This window comes from Anolis carolinensis, chromosome 6, assembly GCF_035594765.1.
Source record: "Anolis carolinensis isolate JA03-04 chromosome 6, rAnoCar3.1.pri, whole genome shotgun sequence".
Lineage (NCBI taxonomy): Eukaryota > Metazoa > Chordata > Lepidosauria > Squamata > Dactyloidae > Anolis > Anolis carolinensis.
The window spans coordinates 33323257-33343423 of NC_085846.1; the positions used below are offsets into that span (position 1 = coordinate 33323257).

The following is a 20167-nucleotide window of genomic DNA, read 5'->3' on the forward strand; positions in this document are numbered from 1 at the left end:
GGTAGTCAGCCTCTCCCCTCCTAACATCCCTGTTGCCTCAGCACTATAAGAGGGTTTTTTGAGACCAGTCACTCTCATTGCACCAGTGTAGTAATGGTGAGGCCGCAGACCATAGTTTAGTTCTTGGGGACCACGGGTTGGGAACCACTGATTTATCTTCAGGAGTTATCAGTTTGGGTTTTAACAGTGATACCTTAGAATAGGGCATTTTTATTTGGGAGTTTTCTCATCTCCCTACATGAACCTGCCAGTTTCTTAAGAGCCTCAGGGCTTTCTCAAACCAGTTTTCATGGTTAATGGGTTGCTGGTAGCTCTTTATGGTTTGTGTGTGCTGTAGTTTTAACTGCATCGTTATATGTTTTATAATAGAGATATACTTTTAAAATGTGTTAATGTAATATTTTAAAATTGTCTTTAACTTCACCACCAGGTTTTTAACCTTATAGCTTTAGACTTTGTAAGCCCCCTTGGGCCCCATGCTGGGAGGATAACATCATATAAATTAAATAAATGTAGTAACACCTATAAAAGGTCTCTTTAAACATGATCGTAACAGAAACTCTGCTGTAGCAAGTTCCATTAATTCCAATAGCTCTGGACTCTCCATGTGTTGATATTTGGCCTCTTTGTTGCCGACTCCAACATCAAGTTCCTGTCCTATTTCTATTGCTTACTGGCTGTACCTGAATCTGGACTTAAGCCATTAACGATTTGTTTAAGCAGCTCCGTAAACTGACCTGTTTTCTCTGAATTTCCGCAGAGGAGGGAAATGAGTCAGAATAGTTGTCCTAACGTTGCAGCCACTTTGGGATTTCCATGTTTGTACTCGTAACTATCAAGTTAACATTCCACTTTTCATAATGGTTACTCCCACTTCTGATTTTTTCTCATTCATGTTGAACTTGGTCCTGACCCATTAACAAGTAATTCACATGTTTGATGGCATAAAAAGGATGCATTTTATTTTTGTTCACCTCGTTATGAATTCATACATACATTCCATGTCATAAATCAAATACATTTTCGGAACTAGAGAAACATTAGCCATGATTCAAAAACATTAACATTAACATTAGCCATGATTCAAAAACGGATTGGTCACACAACAGAATTAGAGACTGTAAACACAAACAGTATCCATTGAACAATCCAATCATTAGTTCCCTTTTAACATGTTGCATTGTCATATTCATTAAGTGGTTACATAGAACATTTTTAAAGCTTTAGTTGTTATTTCTATCATTATACTTTTACTTCTTTCATCCAAGCAGGTCATTTGTAATTGAGGAAGTTTACTGATATAACAGAAGCACTGAAATTTGATAAAATATTCACGTAGTTCAATACAAACATGAAAAAACAGCATTTCAATGGAAAGTTGCAAAATATTTCACTTGAATATGTTCAGAGAATGATGCCAGCTATTTCTCAATAATTTTGCTTGATTATTTTCTAGACAGATTATTTGAGCAGCCTTCTGCTTCCGATATTGCCGATAAAGCTATGCAAGCTTTGAATGGAAGAAGCATTACATAGCCCAGCAATAGGTTTTAGGCTTGTTCTTCAAGTTATTGGAGTGCTGATTCAGAAAATTGCATTGGATAAACCGCATCAGCTCTAGTTTCTTAGATATGATTATTACAATTTCTATGGATGAGCAGATGAAGACTCGTGTATGGCCTTAGTACTATATCTCAAAAAATAGAGCTGATAGGGGAAAACTGGTGTCATTTTTGGAATCAGCAGGTCAAATATACTCAGAACCAGGTCTAACATTTAAGGCACCAAAATGTGTGTCGGCCCTTGTTATCTTTGAAGGACTAGCATCTATAGGCAAAGCAATTTGGGAACAGAGTAGATTTCCATGTCAGCCAGTAAATAATTTGACACAATTCTTTATTTTAATAAGTTTGGAACCAGCAGGTCAAATATACTCGGAAACCGGTCTAACATTTAAGGCACCAACATGTGTGTTAGCCATTGTTATCTTTGAAGGATTAGCATCTATAGACAATGTAATTTGGGAACAGAGTGGAATTCCATGCAAACCAGTAAACAATCTGACACAATTCTTGATTTTAATAAGTTACAATCACAAATGAAAAAAATTAAATATGACAATTCAACATAATATAACATAAACTGGACTTAATAAAAATTGATGTACTGTATTTTTTTTCTGGCAATAGAAAATTAGTTACTTGTACTTCTATGTTTTTTAAGGCTTGACTACATATCTCAATACCAGTTGGACACATCTATGTGAAAATGCCATACAAAACAGTGAAGCCTGTCAGTCTACCACCACTTCAACCTAAAACCCTGAAATAGCCTTGAGTTGCTAGATAAGGGGATAGGAACCTTGCCTCGCCAAGATGTTTTGGACTACTTCTACAATCCACAATGGTGGGAGATGTAGGCCAAAATATTTAGAAGCCTGTGGTTCTCTGCCCTTGGATAGATGAAGATAGGAATTGATTATAGCGAAGACAGCAAATGTTTCGGACATGGAAACACACCATCTCCAGATGTTGGTGGACTGCAATGCCCGTAAACTTAAGGCAGCACTGCCAGTAAGTGATAGGAGTTGATGCCCAACAACATCAAGAATCTCTGGTTCAAATATTTGTCCCCAACAATAAAGTGTTGCTATATGCAGATGGAAGAATATCTTTACAAAAAACCCATGGCAAATACTGTACCAGCAAGTAATTTCAAAAGGACTCTGTACTAACCCTGTCTAAACATGCAGCATATGCATACTTGCAATCCAGGGGCTAGATCAAGATCTCATCACATTAATAATAGACCCACGGGGACTTTCATTGGCTTGGTTTTTAGGATTATTCCTGGGATTCTTTGGGGCACTGATTCAGAAAACTGCATTGGATAGACAGCATCAGCTCTAATTTCTTAGATATGGTCAAGTCATCATGATTTTTTGTGTGCAAACAGATGAAGATTGTTATATAACGTATGTTCTGTATCTCAAAAAGTAGAGCTGATAGGGGGAAATTGATGCAAGGTCAGTGCCAAAATACCCATGCCAAAATTCCTAGCTATTATACCTACTTTACATTCTGACTGATGCAAGATTCGGTGGAAATTGTTTTTTAAAAAGTAACTTTTGTGATGAGTCTGTTCTAAGTGCAAGTAAATCACGATCAAGCCCCATGTTAAGTATATCCTATCTGTAATGAAAGAGAAGATGTATTACATAGTGCGCTCAAGAGATTCGCAGAGGTGAGAACGTGGGACTCCCTTGTCCATCACCTTACAATTTAATCTACCGACTAACACAGCCAGTACTTTTGTGTTTAAATATTAAACAGTAGTTTAATGTTGTCCATCTCAACATACACACCACAGCAAGATTGCAGGAAATCACACCCTGCATGTCTATGGCTTGCCAAGACAAAAGTGTATTTGGATAATCACTTTTAAAAAAACCTAAGGATTGTATTGCGAGCACTGTTATAAATATTAAATAAGTGATAAATACTGTCGTACCAATGACATTAAAGCTCTAAAGTCCAAACGGAAGATTTGACATTTTTCTAGCACATAAAACATACAATAAATAAAAATAAATAAACCTAATAAATTAAAAAAACCCTCAAAATAACTTAGGAGGAGATAGCCAAAAAGGCTAACCGATTAGATATTTGGCAATGAAAATGGCAGAGGAAAATACCAATAAGCCAGTAAAAATGGCTCTTGGTTGCTGCCAGTTTTAAAACCCTGTTTATTCTATGCCACTTTAAATAAAATATACGTCAATGTGTTTAAAAACAAATAAATAATCAAATTCAGTGGCCCTGTCAGTCTAAGCATTTCTGTCAGGAAAAGGGCATCCATCTCTCTTTAGTCTGCATCTCTGGTAAAAGAGAAATCAATCAGGAACATCCGCCTGGGAAAATCCTTCATGTCTCCCTTCAAATTACACAATGCAATGGTTTAGTGCTCGTGTAATGACATCCATGAACAGCATGAATTTGCGGAGGACAAGATAGCTTCCAATTTCCCTTTGCTCCTGTAAAAAGTTGGGCTGGTTTTCTGCTTGTGGGTAGGTGACAACAGGCAGGCTACTTTCTTCGAACTGCAAAAGGGAAAGAAGAGAAAGATCTCATATTAGTTTTTAACCTGAGTCAAGAGCGGTGGCCTTCTTTCCTGAAGTTTAGAAATGCATTAATGTGATCTAAACTCATCTACGGTAAAGGTAAAGGTTTTCCCCTGACATTAAGTTTAGTCGTGTCCGACTCTGGGGGTTGGTGCTCATTGGAGAAGAAGGGAGACTGGGAAATTATAATAGCATTTGAAAAAGTGGGGTGAGAGAGGATTAATTGGGATGGCTGGAGGGCACATGATCCTCTTAGCCATCATGAAGGACAAAAACACTGTTTTGTTGAAGGTTTTCATGGCCAGAATCACTTGGTTGCTGTGAGTTTTCTGGGCTGTATGGCTATGTTCCAGAAGCATTCTCTCCTGATGTTTCACCCACATCTATGGCAGGAATCCTCGGAGGTTTTGAGGTCTGTTGAAAACTAGGTAAGTGGGGTTTATATATCTGTGGAGTGTCCAGGGTGGGCGAAAGAACTCTTGTCTGTTTGAATTGCAATTGGCTACCAAGATTTGCATTGAATGGTCTTCCAATAGACCTCACAACCTCTGAGGATGCCTGCCATAGATATGGGCAAAACGTCAGGAAAGAATGTTTCTGGAACATGGCCATACAGCCCGGAAAACTCACAGCAACCCAGCAAAAACATTATTTTTACTGACAGTTGATACACTTCTAGTTCTGTATACAGTTGATCAAGGCCCCATCTACACTACCCCATCCACAAAATCCAGATTATCTGCTTTGAACTGGATTATATTAGTCTACACTACCATATCATCCAGTTCTAATCAGATAATCTGGATTTTATATGGGAGTATAGATGGGGCTCAAGAGCTACAGCTAGTAACCAGAAGGATTTTTAGCAAATGATGCACAGAAGATGGCTGTTCGACAGTGGAACTCTCTCCCCCGGACTGTGGTGGAGGCTCCTTCTTTGGAGGCGTTTAAGCAAAGGCTGGATGGCCATCTGTCGGGGGTGCTTTGAATGCGATTTCCTGCTTCTTAGCGGGGGGGTTGGACTAGATGGCCCATGAGGTCTCTTCCAACTCTACTATTCTATGATTCTATGATTCTAAGAATAGATGGCAGTGTGGACTCTGATGATGCGATTCAAAGTGAATATTGTGGGATTTTCTGCCTTGATATTCTGGGTTATATGGCTGTGTGGAAGAGCCTAAAGTGTCTCCATTTAATCTGTGACTCGTGATAATATTCTTTCCCCTCCCCAACATAGTTTGAGCAAGCTATACACAGGTTTTCTCACCTGCAGTTGGATGTTGGTGGAGAGGTTTGAGGTGTCCAGCTGGAGACTTGACACTCTGTTAGTGTAGTTTGGCAGGATCTGTTTAATGTGTGAGAAGTAGCCATAGTAGGTGTGCAGGCCTGCCCGCAATTGCTTGAAACAATTTCCCTGCAAGGAAAAGATTTAAAAGGAAAAGAAAGAAAAGTTAAGTCTTTAATGTGGCCAGACCTCTCCTTCCACCTCAGTTTTCTATTGGCAACACTATTTAGGCTGGAGAGCATAACACTTCCTGGAGTGCTGAAAGTGGTTTTGAAGATATTTATTTTAGTATGTTTTTAGAACACCCATAATAAATAAAATAAAGGACAGTAAACAGACATATTCTAAGTGATTGGTGATGTTTTAAAATCATAACAGCTTTGACAAGAGGGTGGGAATGGATGTGAGGGTAGCGAGACTCTTAGGACACTCAGTTTCCATCTGTGCCAAAAAACAACTTAAAAACAGGCTGTAAATTGATATATTAAGGACGGATATATTAATTAGGTTATAAGAGGTGAAAACAAGGAAAAGGATTTTCCCATGAAAAGCAAGAATTGTATTTTTATTTTTAAAATTCTGGCGGCTATGCTTCTGCTCCGGCTTTCCCAATTTTCCCAATACCCACTTTGTATGCTATGAGTTGCTAGATCATTAAGAAATATTTGCTGGGAAAGCAGATAAGGGAAGCTCCCTTGAATGCTGTTATCTGCGATATTTATTTAGCTATTTGGTAATCTTCCTTTTGAGGGATTGAATAAAACATATTGCACGATGTTAGACTCCAAAATGATCTTCTGAGAGTTGGGTGCCAGAGACCGACAAAATCATGTAGTCCATGGGGCAAATGTATTCAAAGCTAATGTAGGTCTTTGGTTAATCTATCAGTGCAATATGTGAATGTGGAACTGTGCAATGATAACTGGAACGGCCTGGACTATGATATTGTATTATGTGATTTTAATAATTTTAATGTTGAAACAAAAAACGAGTAATGTCAAAATGACACTTAGAAATGATATTCCAAAACGTTCCCACCAATTCCCATCTTGTAGGCATTGTAGGGGGAGGAAAGACAATTTCAGATCCAGAGTCTTGCTTTTGCAGTTGGACCAGCCCCTTCTGTTTGTCTGTATTCCTTATCTAATCTCCTCTCAGAATGCTTTTCAACCTTGCTAACGTGTATCTTAAAACTTTCAAAAGTGCTGAGCAAGGATTGCACCATTTGATCCCCAAGACGATTCATTTCGCTCTGAGTTTGGTTACTAAGAAGAACTTCTTCCCCTGCCCCCAGTTTTGTTAACTAAGGTCAGGAAACTTGTCATTATCCAAGATTTGTTTATAAATAAACAAATAAAGTTTGCAAATGGCACACACTCAATTATTCCCGCTCCCTTATTCTAAGTTTTTCTGTGCTGGATATACTGGTAAGGAAACAAAAATGAGTAATTTATGGTACGCTTTATGAGGAATGGGGCTAGATCTATTAGATCAGTGGTTCCCAACCTTTTTTTGATCAAATACCACTTGACCGGAGACCATTTTGACCAGGGACTACTTTGATCTGGGACCACTTGAGTAGGGACCATTTTGACCAGGGACCACTCTCCAGCATTAGTACCAAAAAGGTTACGGATCAGTTTTTGGTCAACTTTAAATTCGCTTTGGTCATTTGGGGTGCTGATTCAGAAAATTGCCTTAGATAGACCACATCAGCTCTAGTTTCTGATATAGAATATATGCCATCCAGTAGTCACCATCTGCTCGCTCACAGAAAATCATATTTAATAATCTAGAGCTGATGTGGTCTATCCAATGCAATCTTCTGAATCAGCACCTCAAATAACCCCAGGAACAGGCCTAAAAACGAAGACACCAAGATGCCCCCGCTTCCAGGTGCCACCTGGATTGGCTCTGCTCGGGGAGGGAGGAGGAGGAGAAGCAGCAGTCAGGAGGCTTGTTGTCATGCCTTCATGGGTAGTCAGCCTCTCCCCTTGCAACATTACCATTGCCTCAAAACTATAAGAGGGTTTGTGAGACCAGTTGCTCTCATTGCAATGGTGTAGTAACGGTGAGGCCACAGACCATAATTTAGTTTTTGGAGACCACTGGTTGTCCACAGACCACTGTTAGATAATCCAGTTCAAAGCAGATAACTGAATTCAGAAACTGGATTATATGGCAGTGTACTTGGGGCCTGGCTAACATTTTATCTAATACATGGATCATTGCTCCTGGAGAACCTACATCACAACTGGCTTCTTGCCATGGGTGGTTTATGAAAATGAATTTATGGCCATCATCACACTGATCAAGTAGTTGTTTTCAGTTGACAGTGTGGCACTTAGACTTACACCATGCCTCCTAGCCCTGCTGTAGATCTGCAGTATTCTGTGTTTGTCTCCCATCCAAGCAATGACAAGGCCCCAAACTTGCTTAGCTTTTGAAATCAGATGAGATTGTGTATGTTCAGGTGATATAATGGTGCTTCAACCCAAAAAGAACTACTTAAATAAACTGGTGGTTTTTTTTGGTTGTTTTTTTTTTTGGTTTTTTTGCAGTAGAGTGGTTTGGCTGGATTTGATCCCAGGGCTGAAAGGAGCTATCATCTAAATTAAGAGGTCAAGTGCCCATGCTGTCTTCAGATTCTGTGATTTGTAGTCCAGAAAAGCAGTATTTGAAGTTCTGGAACTAGTACTGCCTTATTCCTAGTTATTTATACCTACTAGTATAGTACTGTTTTATAAACCAACACAAGTGTAATTGGCACACAAGGGAAAGTCAAATGCTAAACCAAGAACTTTCTGTGCATTAAGGGAAATGAGCTAAAATAAATAGTAACTGCGACTCACCAGATCACAGGTTGCTTTCTGGCAATGGGAATGATCCGCTTGCTCAATGCCCAGGAAATCCTGCATGAAGAGGAACTGATCATCGGTACCAAGGCTGAAATCTGTACGCTGAAAGACAGAGAAATAAACAAGGAATCATAGTCAGAAGGAGCAGTGGCCTGGTAATAATATATGAGGTGCTCAACATATTACACTTCAAATTATTATTATTATTTGATACACAACAAGATTAGTACACAGCAAATAAGATTACTATGCTGGACATTTCCCAAGTGTCTAGGACTATGTGATGCTTCGGCGAATAATGTGTGCAGATCCGAGTAGGGTGGCCTTTTGCAGCTGACAGATGGTAATTTTGTCAGCAATGACTGTTTTTAAGTGCTGGCCAAGGTCTTTAGACACTGCACCTAGTGTGCCGATCACCACTGGGACCATCTTTACTGGCTTGTGCCAGAGTCTTTACTGTTCAATCTTTAAATCCTCGTATCGTGAAAGCTTTTCTAGTAGCTTCTCATCGATTCTGCTGTCACCAGGGATTGCAACAGCGATGATCCACAATTTGTTTTTTAACACCATCCTGAGGTCAGGAGTATTGTGCTCCAAAACTCTGTCAGTCTGAATTAAGAAGTTCCAGAGTAGTTTGATGTGTTCATTTTCTGTAACTTTTTCAGGCTTGTGATCCCACCAGTTCTTTATTATTATTATTATTATTATTATTATTATTATTATTATTATTATTCTACTACTTCTACTACTATCATTGCCCATGTTTTTCTCAACATTGACATCCAAAGCAACTCACACTTAAAAAGCTGTACCATTAAAACATACAAAGGGTAAATATTAAAATGGGATCAGACTTCCTTCTCTCTACCAGACAACACCCATGATTTTTTTGGCAATATTTTAGTTGTCGTGGTGCCATGAGGAAGTCTCGGCAAATCCTAAGTAAACAGGTTAGGTTTTGAATAAACAGAGATGTCCTTCTCCCCAGAACTCTCCCCAGGATTCAGCCCCCCAACTAGAACAAGATGTACATATAGGAGGAGGATCACAAAGAAGCTGAACTTTATCTGTGGAATAATTTGGAATGCATGTGCAAAGATGGCAAAAGTGTGTGAAAAAGAGGATTCCACAAGAACATTGAAAAGCTGTGAACTGTACAGTTTTTATCCACTATACAGAAAATATCTTTCTGGGTACTGAATTTAGATAGCCTGAACAAAATATTGGTTTTCTTCTTAAAATTCAGGGTCAAAATCCAATGCTCAAATGACGACATTATGCTGGCTCCTTCCAAAGGCCTTTGCCAACCTCCCTGCACCATCCAGACTAAGGAATTTAAATGGTTGCAAAATGGGTAGCAAGTAACTCCCCTTGTGGTGTAATTTTTCTTTCAGATTAACAGATAAGAACACTATGAAATACATTTCATTTTAATTTGACAGATGTAGTCAAACTGGCCCCCAAAAGGAAGCTAAGGAGAAGGCCAACACTTTACCAGTTCATGTCTGCAAACCATTTTGCTCCTTTTGTCAGTGAATGGTGACCTTTCCGGGTTGGCAAAAACTCACCGGTGCTGGGAAGTGTGAAACCAATGCATTTGCAGAGATTAAATGGGGGGGGGGGGGCTTGACAAAATTCACAATGCTAGGAAAAACGAAAGCGACACTCTGTACGGGATTAAGACTTCTTGGAGGAGCAAACTGTAATTTAGAGGAAATGGCTGGAAGAGGAGTCCCATGGCAGAAGGACTTGCCAACTATTTTGTTTATATGAGAACTCCACTTGGCGGGAACAAGCCATTTTAAGTTATGTTTGCCCAATTATGCAATCAAGATTAGTACATTAGGACCTTTTTGGATATAGTTGCTTTCCTAATACAGTAGAGTCTCACTTATCCAAGCTAAACGGGCCGGCAGAAGCTTGGATAAGCGAATATCTTGGATAATAAGGAGAGATTAAGAAAAAACCTATTAAACATCAAATTAGGTTATGATTTTACAAATTAAGCACCAAAACATCATGTTAGACAACAAATTTGACAGAAAAAGTAGTTCAATACGCAGTAATGTTATGTTGTAATTACTGTATTTATGAATTTAGTACCAAAATATCACGATATATTGAAAACATTGACTACAAAAATGGCTTGGATAATCCATAGGCTTGGATAAGCGAGGCTTGGATAAGTGAGACTCTACTGTAATTAGATGTTGATAACATAAGTAGATGGTAGTTTTTTCAGTACTGGTTTCAGTAGTGTTCAGATCTACTTTTTACCCTTTGATCCATCAGATTTTTTGGATTTCAACTCCCAGAAGTTCAAGGCAGTATGAGCTTACCATCGATTCTTTTAGATCACTGATCTCGCTCTTCATCCTGGCGACAAATTCTTTGTTTTTCCATTTAAACTGGATGAGTTCTGGGTCTCCAGAGGACTCTGGCATGGGTGCAGCTGAGCATTTCAAGAACCAACAAAGTGCGATGCAAACGAGGGAAAGAATGCCATCTAGAACAAAATAAGGTGGCGGCATTACGAAAAACCCATGTCAATATCCATCAGAAGAATTAGCAGCAAGGAGTATACTTATTTAGAGTACTGGATTATATGAGTCTACACTGACATATAATCCAGTTCAAAGCAGACAATATGGATTTTATATGGCAGTGTAGAAAGGGCCCTTGATGTCATTGGACTGCAGCTCACTTTTCTGTCAGGAGTGACTTGAGAAACTGCAAGTTGCTTTTGGTGTTAGAATTGACCATCTGCAAGGACATTGCCCAGGAGACACCCAGATGTATTTGATGTTTATATCATCCTTGTGGGAGGCTTCTCTCATGTCCCCACATGGAACTGGAGTGGATAGAGAGAGCTCATCTGCGCTCTCTCCGGGTTGTATTCAAACTGGCAACCTTCAGGTCAGCAACCCAACCTTCAAGTCATCAGTCCTGCCGGCACAAGGGTTTAACCCACTGTGCAACCACATCAGAGGAGTTCATTTGAACAGTGAAGTGTGGGAGCTGCAGTTCAGCAACATCTTAAGTGGCCTTAGATCATCCATTGCTAATAATGGATGATAATAATGATAACAATGAAATCTAAGTTGGATGAAGCAGGTTTCCAGATAAAGGTGAAATACAACATGCCCAGTTTTGAATCTAGAAACAGAATAAACAAACACAAGGATGACAAAATACTTATAACACCTTGAAGTGTTTGTGACACTTTTTTGGTTGTTGCAAATGTTGCAAATGTTTTGGTTGTTGCAAATGTTCTCATTGAATACAAGTCATTTCATACACCTAGTAAAGTCCTTTAAATCCCAAGCAAGCATAAATTATTATCTTAGGGCCCTATTATACTGCCATATAAAATCCAGATTATCTGCTTTGAACTGGATTATATGGCAGTGTAGACTAAGATAATCCAATTCAAATCAGATAATGTGGATTTTCTGCTTTGATAACCTGGATTATCTGGCAGTATAGAAGGGGCCTTAATGTTATTCTGGTGCAAATTTTTGTGAACTACATCTCACTTCATTAATTAATGTAGAAGACTATGGCATCTTCTACTCTGTCATATAATCCAGATTATCAAACCAGATAATCTACATTATTTGCTTTGAACTGAATTAAATGAGTTCTCACTGCCATACAATCAAATTCAAAACAGATAATCTGGATTTTATATGGCAGTGTAGAAGTGTAGACCTATAACAGTTGACGAATGCTCGTTTGGTTGCCTTTAAGGTGCCACTTTATCATTTTTACTGCTTTGAACTAACCGGACGAATCCCTTTGGAAACTAATAGTGTGCCTCTATTTGCTTTACTAGTAAAATCTTTTATCTTGTGATCAAAAATTGTGCAAAACTTTAAGAAATATTGGTATGATTTTCTTTTTAAAAATTGCAACTTTTACCTGTTTCAGTATAGGTTTCTGCCTCTGTTTCACCTTTTACCTGCTTTTAGCTTTGTACGTGTTTTTAATCAGTTTTCATAGATTTTAACTGTGATTTTTTATATGATTGATATTAAATTCTGTTTCACAATGTTTGTATATTTGTAGATTTTAAATTGTATTGAAATGCTTGTGATGTAAGCTGCTTTGAATCTCCTTTGTGGAGAGAAAAAGTGGGGTATAAATAAACATAATATAAACATTAATAATAAATAAATAAATAAATAAATAAGCAGGGAGAAAGGCTGAGAAAGGAGTTATGACAACACCTCTTCAAATGCCCCTGAAGATGTGGGCTGTAGTCTATGGCTGGCTCTACACTGGCATATAATTCAGTTTGAACTTCATTATATGGTCAGCGTAGACCCATACAATACAGTTTAAACTGCATGATATGGGTCTACACCAAAGGTTCCCAACCTGTGGTCTGTGGACCACCAGTGGTCCCCAAGAACTAAAATATGGTCTGCGGCTTCACCATTACTACACCGTTACAATGAGAACGACTGGTCTCGTGAAACCCTCTTATAGTGCTGAGGTAACAGGGATGTCGGGAGGGGAGAAGCTGACTACCCATGGGCTGGCTACCCATGAAAGGTGTGCCAAGCCTCCTGACTGCTGCTTCTCCTCTTCCTCCCTTCCCCTGCGCGGAGCCATTCCATGTGGCCCTTGGAAGTGGGTGAGCCTTGGTGTCTTCATTTTTAAGGCCTGTTCCTGGGGTTATTTGGGGTGCTGATTCAGAAAATTGCATTGGATAGACCATATCAGCTCTAGATGATTAAATATGGTTTTCTGTGGGCGAACAGATTATGACTACTGGATGGCATATGTTCTGTATCAGCAACAAGAGCTGATGTGGTCTATCCAATTTAATTTTCTGAATCAGCATCCCAAATAACCAAACTGAATCTAAAGTTGACCAAAAACAGATTCGTAACCCCTTTGGTACTAATGTTGGAGAGTGGTCCCTGGTCAAGTGGTCCCTGGTTAAAAAAAGGTTGGGAACGACTGGTCTACACTGACCATATCATGCAGTGTAGATTCGCCTAAAGAAAACTTATGTGGAAATAAAGTAAGACCTCATCTACACTGCCATGTAAAATCCAGATTATTTACTTTGCGCTGGATTATATGGCAGTGTAGACTCATATAATCCAGTTCAAAGCAGATGATCTGGATTTTAGATGGCAGTGTAGATGTGGTGTAAGTCTCAAAAGTGCCACAGGATTCCTTCTTTCCTCCTTGATGTTTAAAACAATACGGAGTAGTTTGCGTACAGCAGAAAGGAAATTAAAAGCAACCCTCCAATATTTTCATATGTAAAGGTCAGCCACTGCTTAGTACAGCCCACCCTAAGCTTCTGCAGACTGCTGCAAATAAACTGGGTTCATTTGTGAGCAAAGAATAACTTGCTCCACAACTTCCCTGAAACTCCCAGCCTTGGATTCTGTTTTGCCCTTTTAAAGCTCAACGTGGGGCAGGATTAAACCGCAGACATGCGGTTGAGTTTTGGGAGTGGCTTCGGCCTGATTGGGCAGCTTTGGGCAAATCAAGACTTTGGTAGCCTCAAGCATAAATGTCCCAAAGGCACCAGATTCTGACTGATCTTGGAAGCAGGATCAGCCTTAGTTAGTATTTGGATGGGAATGTGCCAAGCTACTAGATACCGGGTGCTGCAAGCTACTAGGTTTCAGAGAAAGGAACTGGTAAAACCACTTCCTTGCGTAAGAAAACCCTATGAAATTCATAGGTGGACAGGTGGCTTGAAGGCACAGAGACACAAGGATAGAACAAGTGTGAAGATGACTTACATTAAACACTTCTAAGATGTCCAAAAGTACTGCCGGAGAGGAATATAAATGAGATTAGGCTACATTTTAGGTGCCTTCTACACTTGCATATAAAATCTAGATTATCTGCTTTGAAGTGGATTCTATGGAAGTGTAAACTCATATAACCCAGGCCCCTTCTACATTTCCCTATATCCCAGAGTCTCATCCCAGGTTATCTGATTTAAACTGGATTATATGGGTCTCCACTGCCATATAATTTGGGATCAGATTCTGGGATATAGGAACAGGATACTCTATATTCCAGTTCAAAGCAGATTATGCCCCCTTCCACACAGCTGAATAAAATCCCACATTTTCTGCTTTGAACTGGAATATAGAGTAGTGTGGACTCAGATATCCCAGTTCAAAGCAGATATTATGGGATTTTTTTTTTGCCTTGATATTCAGGGTTATATGGCTCTGTGAAAGGGCCCTATATGGTAGTGTAGAAGAAGCCTTATGACCCTTCTACTCTGCCATATAATCTGTATTATCAAAGCAAATAATTTGCATTATCTGCTTTGAACTGGATCATATGAGTCTACACTAACATATAATCCAGTTCAATTTTTATTGATTTTATATGGCAGTGTAGAAGGGACCTTAGGACCCTTCCACACAGTCATATAACCCAGAATATCAAGGCAGATAATCCACAATATGTGTTTTGAAGTGGGTTATCTGAGTCCACACTGCCATATAATCCAGTTCAATGTGGATTTTATGCAGCTCTGTGGAAGGGGCCTTAGAGGCATTCATCTGACAGAAAGCCCCATTGAACCGCTGATGACAGGGTGACTTTGGAGAGATTTCATTCAAAATTCGAAGTCACCATACTGTAGAATTAACACAGTTTGACACCACTTTAACTGCCATGACTCCATGGTATGGAATAATGGAAGTTGTAGTTTGCTGAGGTGTCAGCACTCTTTGCCATAGAAGGCTCCAAGCCTTGTAAAACATCAAGTCCAGCAAAAACACCTATCCATTAAAATACTTAAACTAGATGCAATACAAAGAGGGAGGATACATTTGACCCTGGCATATCGATCTATCCATGGCTCAAAGTGTCATCTATACTGCAGGATGAATACAGTTCAAGACACTATCGAATCAATACTATGGGATACTGAGATTTGTAGTAAGGCACCAGCACTCTTTGGCCCAAAAGTTTCAAGACCTTGTAAAACTGTAACTCCAACAATTCCATACTGTTTTAACTATGGCAGTCGATACCAAACTACATTCATTCTACAGTGTAAATGTTCCCTGAGGCACTGAGAAGAGGGAGAAAAAAAGTTTCTCTTCTTCCACAAACCTTTCAGTTTTTTCACACTAAAGGAAGAAAGAGCCCTTTCCTGAAGAAGAACTAGCCAAACAAGAGATTCCATGATTTTATGACCCTTCAAAACCAGCCTCTGACCAGCTCAGCGCCTTTCCCACAATAAAGCCTGGCCTATTTACCCCATTGGAGGGATGGCATGTGTTTAGATATACCATGCCTCTCATTTAAAACCTTATTTGTTTTAAAAACAAAACAAAACACTTTCCTTTCTATTGCAAGCGTGAAGAGCCTGTCAAGGAAGTGTGTCTTGTCACACACTGGAGCCTGTGAAGTGAGAGAAGCGCAACTGAAGCAAGAGTCTAAAGTTTAGGAAAGTTTGCACTTCTAAGTTTGCATGCTGATATTCTATAGTAACTCGGCTATGAAGTCTTTGGATGGGGACCAAAAGGGTCCTCTCTCCTGGCTCTTTAACCCTAAATAAAATAATCCAGATGTGCTCAAAGAGTTTGGAAAAGCGCCTTTCCAAAACGGAGCCGCAAGAGAACTTACCCGCTGTTGAGAGAGAAGGGAACTGGCCAAAGTCCTACTACTTACTTTGTGCTGCTGACTTCATCCTTCTCTTGGCTGCGGATTTCCTCCTCCCTTTCTTCCTTTGCTTTTTCTTTTTTTCTTTTGAGGTGGCTGCTGCCTCTGACGCTTGGCTCTGCAACTGCTGTGAAGCCAGAGGGGAGAGATTTGGCCCTGGCTGTGTCCAAAGGCGACTGTGAAAGCCTTCCTTGGCCATGAGGGGTATTTATAATGGAGTTTGAGGAAATTCCAGTGAAGGTGAAAGGTGTGGCCATTAATTGTGAAAAGGGGAAAAAAGGGTGTCATTTTTTTGTTATAATAAGCCCAGAGGAGGAAGGCTTACTAGGCTGGGATTCTGGTAAATTTTCTTTTTCTCTAATTTGAATATCCTTATGTATCTGCCTTTAAGGCAGGGTTCTCAGCCTTCCTAATGCCGCGACCCTTTAATATTTTTGGAACATGGCCATACAGCCTGGAAAAGTCACATTAACCAAGCCACTCTCTTAGCCTTACAACTGTGGTTCTCAACCTTCCTAATGCCATGAACCCTTAATACAGTTCCTTATGTTGTGGTGACCTCCCAACCATAAAATTGGTTTTGTTGCTACTTCATAAATGTAATTTTGCTACTGTTATGAATCATAATGTAAATATCTTATATGCAGGATGTATTTTTATTCGTGGGACCAAATTTGGTATAAATACCCAATACGACCAAATTTGAATACTGGTGGGGTTGGGGGCAGGGATTGATTTTGTCATTTGGGAGTTGTAGTTGCTGGGATTTATAGTTCACCCACAATGAAAGACCATTCTTGTCTCCACCAACAATGGAACTGAACCAAACTTGGCTCACAGAACTCCCATGATGGAAGGGTTTGGTGGGCATTGACCTTGAGTTTTGGAGTTATAGTTCACCTACATCCAGTTAGCACTGTGGATTCAAATAATGATGGATCTGGACCAAACGTGGCACAAATACTCAATATGCCCAAATGTGAACACTGGGGGAGTTTGGGGAAAATAGACCTTGACATTTGGGCATTGTAGTATTTTCTGATGATCTTTGGTGACCACTCCGACACTCCTCTTGTGACTCCCACAGGAGTCCCGACCCTCAGCTTGAGAAACGCTGCTTTAAAGCCTCTTGTTCACTGCCATACAAAATCCAGATCATCTGCTTTGAAATAGATTATATGATAGTGTAGACTCATATCAGATAACGTGGATTATCTGTTTTCATAATCTGGATTATATGACAGCGTAGAAGGGGCCTAAGCCACCTGTCCACTTATCATTCGGTTTTTACACGTTTAATTCAAGCCTGTTTTATTTCAGTGGGTTTGCTTTATTTACTAATACATTCATCCCATTATAAAAAATAAGATTTATCTCAAGACTCCAAAAGGAAGAGCGTTCTCTGCATTCTCTTCTTACCATACAAGCTTGCTTTATTTTTTTCTCTACGGCAGTGTTTCTCAACCTGTGGGTTGGGACCCCCCCCGGGGGGGGGTGTCATGAGGAGGTGTCAGAGAGGTTGCCAAAGACCATCAGAAAATACATATTTGTGATGGTCTTAGGAACCCCTTTAGCAGAAAAGGCTGAAGATATTTCCGCCTGTTTTTTTCTTCTCATTTGGAAACAGACGGCAAATCCGCCCAAGTTTGTGCCAAATTTGGTCCAGATCCATCGTTATTTGGGTTCACAGCTCTGCAGATGTAGGTGAACTACATTTCCCCTAAATGACTGATGATTAGTAAGTTAGAAAATCACTGCTTTATGGGGTAGATAATCCATGTATGGAATATAATGTCAACTGCCAGGCATGTCCTTCTGCAATGTCATTTCTATAAGGATATTTGACCTGTTTTTATTACACCCATTATACAGAAGATCCCAGGCGGAAATGAAGAAAATTATTTAACACATCTTATAGAACAGTGTTTCCAAACCTTTTTTTGACCAGGGACCACTTTGACCAGGGACCACTCTCCAACATTGGTACCAAAAGGGTTACAAATCCATTTTTGGTCAACTTTAGATTTAGTTTGGTTATTTGGGGTGCTGATTCAGAAAATTCCACTGGATAGACCACATCAGCTCTAGTTTTAGAAACAGAACATATGCCATCCAGTAGTCGCCATCTGCTCGTCCACAGAAAACTATATTTAATCATCCAGAGATGATGCGGTTTATCCAATGCAATTTTCTGAATCAGCACCCCAAATAACCCCAAGAACAGGCCTAAAAATGAAGACACCAAGGCACCTCCGCTTCCAGGCGTTATATGGAACGGCTCCGCTCAGGGGAGAGAGGAGGAGGAGAAGCAGCAGTCAGAAGGCTTGTTGTTGCACCTTTCGTGGGTAGTCAGCTTCTCCCCTCCAGACATCCCCTTTGCCTCAGCACTATAAGAGGGTTTCACGAGATTGGTGACTCTCATTGCACGGGTGTAGTAACGGTGAGGCCGCGGACCATATTTTAGTTCTCGGGGACCACTGGTGGTCCACGGACCACAGGTTGGGAATCATTGTTATAGAGGATAGGGACCCATCAATCATTTATATAGTGGCTAAGCTATAAGAATTAGGAAACATTGTGTGGATGATTTTAGTGGATAAGGTTTTAACTTATTTTATTATCCATGGACTTTCTGCTTTTAATGTTGTGATTTTTTTGGTTTTGGTGTTGACACTGTTTTTAAAAAAATATTTTTTAATGTTGTAAAGTTTTAAAGTCTGTGACCGGAACAATAAAATTAATTCATTCAAAATGTCAATTTAATTTAAAATGTGAAATGTATAGTATAGTATAGTGACCCGGTTGGTTTTAATTAAATATACTTCAATAGAGGCCCCTTCTATATGCTATATAATCCAGATTATCAAAGAAGGTCATCCACATTATCTGCTTTTAGCTGGAGTATATGCATCTACACTGCCATATGCACGTCGCTTCTGGTGTGAGAGAATCAGCCGTCTACAAAGACGTTGCTCAGGGGACACCCGGATGTGTTAGTATCCTGCGGAGAAGCTTCTCTTATGCCCCCCCCCCCCGCCCCCCTGCCCAGCACACAGTAGACTGAGCGACTTGGCACCACGAGATGCAGGCCAATATTAAGAAATGAGGCTATGAAGTAGAGTCCATGACATGCGAGAAGGGCAAACCACAGACCACTTACTACAATGCAGTCTGAGACCTGCCACTTGCACAAGGGAGGATTTTCTCACAATGACACCAGAGGCACTCCAAGTGGCCAGCTTCTGGTCAAAGGAAATCTAGTATAATGCCAGGTTTTTAACTTTGTTTGCATTTTAAATACCTTATAACTGTATCCTCAATTTACTTCTGACACGATAAATAAACAAACTGCCTTATAATCCAGTTCAAAGCAGATAATCTGGATTTTATATGGCAATGTAGAAGGGGCCTTACTGATCCATTTGTATTTCCCACCTTAGTAATGCAAGCATGGTGCCATTTTAACTATTTTTGACTATATTGAACTTGATGGTTTCACACGGATGTGGCCTTAAGAGTTGTGCAATAGTGATTAGAATGTGGAGGGATGGATGCATTATATATGAAATTCTATATATCTATAACGTGTATTGGGGATGGCATTTAATTTTGTTGTACAATATACAATGACAATCAAGTTATTCTATTCTAAAAGGAGTATCTAAAAGGAATATCCTTTCACTTTCTTAGTTTTTATATACAGTAGAGTCTCACTTATCCAACATAAACGGGCCGGCAGAACATTGGATAAGCGAATATGTTGGATAATAAGGAGAGATTAAGAAAAAGCCTATTAAACATCAAAATAAGTTATGATTTTACAAATGAAGCACCAAAACATCATGTTAGACAACAAATTTGGCAGAAAAAGTAGTTCAATACGCAGTAATGCTATGTAGTAATTACTGTATTTATGAATTTAGCACCAAAATATCATGATATATTGAAAACATTGACTACAAAAATGCGTTGGATAATCCAGAACGTTGGATAAGCGAGACTCTACTGTACAACAATGAAACTAAAATAATTGAAGATTGTAAACACATGATCAATAAAAGGAAAATGGAAAGAGGATAATATTCCAGAACAAGGCTGTTAGCCCCCTTCTACACTGCCAGATAATCCAGGTTATTAAAACAGAAAATCCACTTTATCTGATTTGAACTGGATCATCTTTGTCTACTCTGTCATATAATCCAGTTCAAAGCAAATAATATTGATTTTACACAGCTGTGTAGG

The 20167-nt window shown here is 39.4% G+C and overlaps 1 protein-coding gene across 1 annotated transcript; it reads right to left on the reverse strand.

Annotated features, from left to right (window-relative positions):
- Positions 1–824: 824 nt before the first annotated feature.
- LOC103279240 (myelomonocytic growth factor) lies at positions 825–16084 on the reverse strand. The gene is made up of 5 exons (XM_008113345.3): positions 15935–16084; positions 10603–10769; positions 8258–8365; positions 5388–5534; positions 825–4099 (listed from the first exon to the last, which is right to left on the reverse strand). Exons 1-5 carry the CDS (start codon positions 15951–15953, stop codon positions 3941–3943), a joined length of 600 nt encoding a protein of 199 aa, XP_008111552.2. The 5' UTR covers positions 15954–16084; the 3' UTR covers positions 825–3940.
- Positions 16085–20167: the final 4083 nt, after the last annotated feature.

What these genes read in the sequence shown, in the direction of transcription:
- LOC103279240 (XM_008113345.3), bottom strand. An exon ending in GTGATCTAAAAGAATCGATG is followed by an intron (nt 8,366 to 10,602) that starts GTAAGCTCATAC and finishes TCTGTCTTTCAG; the next exon opens with CGTACAGATTTCAGCCTTGG. An exon ending in AGAAAGCAACCTGTGATCTG is followed by an intron (nt 5,535 to 8,257) that starts GTGAGTCGCAGT and finishes TTTTCCTTGCAG; the next exon opens with GGAAATTGTTTCAAGCAATT.